This window comes from Phaseolus vulgaris, chromosome 4 (genome assembly GCF_000499845.2).
Source record: "Phaseolus vulgaris cultivar G19833 chromosome 4, P. vulgaris v2.0, whole genome shotgun sequence".
Classification (NCBI taxonomy): domain Eukaryota; kingdom Viridiplantae; phylum Streptophyta; class Magnoliopsida; order Fabales; family Fabaceae; genus Phaseolus; species Phaseolus vulgaris.
The window spans coordinates 44,921,452-44,926,743 of NC_023756.2; the positions used below are offsets into that span (position 1 = coordinate 44,921,452).

The 5,292-nt window shown below is 32.9% G+C and overlaps 1 protein-coding gene across 1 annotated transcript; it reads right to left on the minus strand.

Moving 5' to 3' along the window:
- Window positions 1–4,574, minus strand: LOC137837912 (uncharacterized). Its single transcript, XM_068647091.1, has 4 exons — window positions 4,271–4,574; window positions 3,653–3,735; window positions 447–502; window positions 1–322 (listed from the first exon to the last, which is right to left on the minus strand). The coding sequence occupies exons 1-4, from the start codon at window positions 4,440–4,442 to the stop codon at window positions 244–246; spliced, it is 390 nt and encodes a 129-aa protein (XP_068503192.1). The 5' UTR covers window positions 4,443–4,574; the 3' UTR covers window positions 1–243.
- Window positions 4,575–5,292: the final 718 nt, after the last annotated feature.

Genomic DNA, 5,292 nt, shown 5'->3' on the forward strand with positions numbered 1-5,292 from the left:
TTGAAAGAAACATATTTTACTGATATAGGCTAAAAATCCTTAAACAACATAGAAGTCAAAAACACTTCCAAACTGCATAATAAAGAAAGATTGGAATTTGAAAATGTAGAGCTGGGTAAAATGAGTATATCACACTGTATAATTTGGTACATCATCTTGGTATGTCCATAGACACTAGTACTAGACTCAACTAAAGCAGCCTCAAGGACCTCCTCCTCCTCCACTAACCATGACTACAGATATCTACTGGGACTTGTATCTCTTCTCCACTTCCTCCATACTCTCCACGTCCTTCTGATACTTGCAAATACGGCTGATAGACCTGTCACCACAAACATATGCATTCAATGAGGTTGAGTTGCAATGCAAGGTATCACAGACAGCTAACTAAGTCCATAAGTCCAACCCAAAGAGCAATAGATTCAAAAGCAAAATTGTTATTTTACCAGTAAAGGAGAATTGATGTAATGCACAGTATTACATTCCTCTGAGCTTTGTATATCTGTGCAACACAGCAAATATGGTCAATGAGTGAAGTGAAGTAAAGTCAACAATGTTAAAGTAGTTTATTTTGTGAGGAGAGAGAAATGGAAATTCATATCTTCAAATAAAGTAAGCCTAAAGGAAACTCGTGCACAAGTCATGTAGCCTGATATTGTAGTCCAACTTAACCAAAAGAACCCCAAGCATATTTGATGTACCAAAATCAGTGACATAGCAAACATAGGGGAGATAGGAATGGAAGCCATCAATGCTACGAAAAAAGCATCTCAAATTCTAAATAGGTTTATATAACATGGCTCAGATTGACAACAACCAATAAACCAGTTTGAGCCATCTAATAGGTCTGAAATATAAACAGACTGGTTGCACATTTGTTAAAACTCGGCTAATTAATCCATAAGTTGGACGAGATTTAATGAACCAGCAGAGTCAAAGTTTTGAGCAAAACACTTCCTTCCACTCATAAGGTTAACTCAATAGGGCTCTATCATGTTCTATATCTCCCACACTGCATTACAAAGAATTGTAGTTCAAACAATATAGAAAACATACTTTGGTCCAATAAAGAAAAAAAATCCATTTTTTCCCCTCAAAAGTTAAAACATGCGTGGGTATCAAACTAAACTTCATCTTTTCACATCACAGTTCACAATCTCACAACCTTACAAGAGTGCTGATAAAGAAACTTTACAATGGTATAGCAGTAGAGTTTCAGACTGTGCTAGTAAAGTCAATAACAAATAGCATTATGGGTACAAAAGTTATTGCTCACATAGTAACACACAATCTATACTCATTTAATTTACTTTGCAAATGTCATGGTAAATATATTGCTATACCTCATCTTCTCTATTGCATTTTGAACCATACTATAATTGCTCATTTGGTCCCTATAATTACAAAAACTTCCTTTTAGATGAATCAATATTCAGGTTTTGCTGATCAATCTTCATTTTATTATTCGTATGTGGATGAATCCTTAGTCATCACGTTCTCTGATGTTTTAACCAAATAAGTCTGAATTTAATAACTATGGATAGGATCTTCATTAACGTTTTAAAAATCACACCTACTCTTCAAGCCATTATTACATTTTTTTTTTTTTGTAGAACAAGATAATACTGATTTTCAAACCAGATATATAACCAATTTATGATCTTAATCTTATCACTTCAACCGGTTTAGTGTAGTTTTCAAAACATTGCCTAAAATAGCCCTTCGAAGAAAATAATGAATTTTTCAAACCACCAAATATTTAATAATTTCATTTTTGAGAGTACAAACTTATCAATTCTTTTTTCTAATAAAAATATAGTCCAAGTCAAGATTTGTGAACTTTAATCCATTGATGATATTTTTAATAATAAAAGTCTATATACATTACTCTAATATCAGTTACAGTTGGTTGCAAATTGCAATTGATGACTGTACCACAAGGTTGGAATAAAAACATTAATTTGGTTTACTTTCATAAACAGTAAATTTTTATCTTAAGCATGATATAAATGATGCACTAAAGTGCCACTGAATGTGCTTTAATATGTTGACACATGTTTTACTTATCCTTTCAGTTTTATAAGCTGATTTAGACATAGCTGTTCCTATATTTTAGTAGTTCATACAATTACAGAACCCAAATATGCTTGTACTTGTTAATAAATATGGACAGGGAACAGCAACTCGGCCTTAAATAAAAATCATACTACTAGTCAAATGCTGGAAAAAACATAGCTTATACATTCAGTTTCTAACCCCTAAAACCATCATTTATGACATTAAAAAAATGTGTATGTACAATTCATTAGCATAGCAACAAAATATTTTGATATTTTTCAACTCAGACCACAATCTCATTTCCTTTCATTTGTCTCTCCCTCCTCCTTTCTCATATCGTAGAAAAGAAAGGAGCTAAAAGGTTCATTCATTCAAGGCAACATACTTCTAATGAGTAAAGGAGGAACCCATAAAGAAATCAACAATATCCGAGAAGAAAATTATTAATGAAGTAAGCCTCTTGTCTTGACGAGTGTACACAACAGTTCAACAAAATGGTAAGTAACTATGTTCACCATCAATGCAAAATGGTTGCACAACTAACACATTATGAAAAAATTGTGCGAGAACCTGAGGAATATGCTTTATTTGCCATGGGTATTAAAAATAGTAATTTAGAAATCAAGATTGTTCAAGGCAAATGATGTCAAGGTTAAGTAAACAGTGACAAAACTGTTTCTGGCACACCAGGCTAGGGAAACACGTGACAGAACAAAAAAAATTACATACAGCTAACAAGGTAATAGTGAATAAACAGATTAAATCACAATGGAAGGATGCAAAGTAAAGACAAGAGTGTCACTTTTTGGCATTAGCCACCGACAGCTTAAACTTAAAATGGTATTGTTAGGGTCATTGAAGACTGTGTAACACAGTGAAGGGCAAAGTGAAGGGCAATAAAAAATACAGCCGGAGACATTTTGTTATCAAATCCCTGGAGCTAACAACTTCACATAACCAAACCAAAAACCATGAGAGCAATGCTATAAAGATGTTGCAAAGAACATACTGAAACTTTGGCTCTTAGGAAATGATAATTTCAATTACTACGATTGTGGAAGTAAGCCATAATCCAAAAGGACTAGAAATTTTAAATAGGAGAATCGTAGAGGTCAAGAAAAAATGAGATGAAGATTGAAGAGGATAAGGAAAATAGATAAGAAAGTAATGAGGTACAAGGACAAAGTAAAACTGAAAATAATGATGGGAGAATCCATACATAGGGTTCCAGTTATCCTCAACAATTGATTTTCGACACGTTCTGTTTTTTACTTTTGCAACATTTCTTTGAGGCGATGATATGCAGCTGAATGCCAAATAAATCCTTTATACTACAATCGGACTTTGCAAACAATGTAAATCATGGTGCAAAACCCTTCATTACCAATAGCTTCTAAAGTTATATTTCCATCCAATATTCACTATATTGTTCTAAATTTGAAACTAACATTCCTCAAATCATGAAATGATCCTTCTCGGTATCAACCAAAACAATCAAAAGTCATATAAAGTATAAAAAATTCAGTGACCACAATTTACAATGCAAAACATAAACCCCAATTAATCCATCTTAACATCCACAGGAAATACTTACAGATTTCTCGTATCGATCTCTCTCTGCAGCCGTGCAGACATCAGAGGTACACATCAACCGATGCTCATTCTTCCAGTATATATCTACAAAACAACCACAGATCCTAGTTCAGGAAAATCAACACTAGATCCCATACAATTATCCAATGGATCTCCAACGAAACATATAACTAAAGCACAAAACCAACATTAAAAAAAAAAACTCATCTAAGCCATTTTCAAGCTCCCAATTCTTTTTGTTTTCTACTGGTATTGTCCTTTGAAAACAATCATGTTAGAGGCAAAATTTGACTTTAAAAGCAAACACCCTCCAAACAGGATTTCAAATCTTGATTTCTCAAGCTACGAGAGAAGAGACCCTTATGCTAGCTCCAAATCCAACTCTCAAACAACACAATCCACCCCAAAAAAGAAAAGTGAGCAAGATTCAAAATTTTCACCACCCAAGAGACACCCAGAAGGGTGATCATCCACAAACCCCGAAATAAAGAGCAACTGCAACAATTGACAACCACCCACCCATCAATCAAGAAGCGAAAAATAAAGATTTTGGGACAAACCCAGTTGTTGGAAGACGAAATTAAAGAGACCCATTTGAGGAAGAGAGAAAAAAGCGCACCTAGGAGGTGGAACCCCGCAAAGGGGACGATGAAAAGCGCTGGTTGAAGAATGAGGGAAACGAGAGAAGCGAAACGGTTCCTGAGGAGTTTGGGTGTCGGCAGCGTTAGCAGAATGGCCACCGCAGCCTCAGCCGCGACCACATATGTGAGTATCAACCACTGCAATGCCATGTCTTCTTCTGCTTCGACGTGTTCTTTCTTCCTTCTTCCTCTGAGATTTATGTGTTCTGATTTTTTGTTTCGATACCTTGCTCTTCTTAGGGGTTAAGATCGGAATATATTAATTGATATTCCGTGGCGGAGTTTCTTATAATTTTATTTTTTATAACCCGAATTTTACATTATAAGTTTCTTAAAAAAATTAATATTGTTTATTTTCTTATATTATATAAATAATAAAATAGGTTAATTTTATAAGGTTAACTAAAAAAAGTATGTGACAATTTATATGGTTGAATTCATGAAACTGACAGTTATCAACTAACTTACTCTAATTTTATTATATGACTTTTACTTGTTGCGATTGGGTTGACTTTATTACTTTACATATTAGTTCAAATTCAATATTTATATTTTTAGATTATTTTTAAGAACAACCATTTTCACCTAGCAACATTAATATTTAGTAAATCTACATTATTTTTTAAATGAAAGTAAATTAATTATTGGAATTTAAAACTATAGGGAGACTTTTTTTATTATTTCAATTTTGTATGGGTTTTGGTGGGCCAACATTCAACCCAATAAATGAGTTAACTTAATATCAATTTGTATATAGCAAATGGATTTAGTTGTTGCACACTATTTGGTTTAAAGAGAGAAATAGATAAGATGGAAATGAAAAAGAAAGTAGATCAATATGTAAAAAATAAAATTGAATGTTTTGTTGTTTGATAAAATAAAAATATGAAAAATAAAGACAAATATATTTGAAAAATTGATGATTTGGTGATATGGTGCATAATACCAATTTGAATATCCACCTATCACCTTTCAAAAATTTAAAATTACTTATGGATTT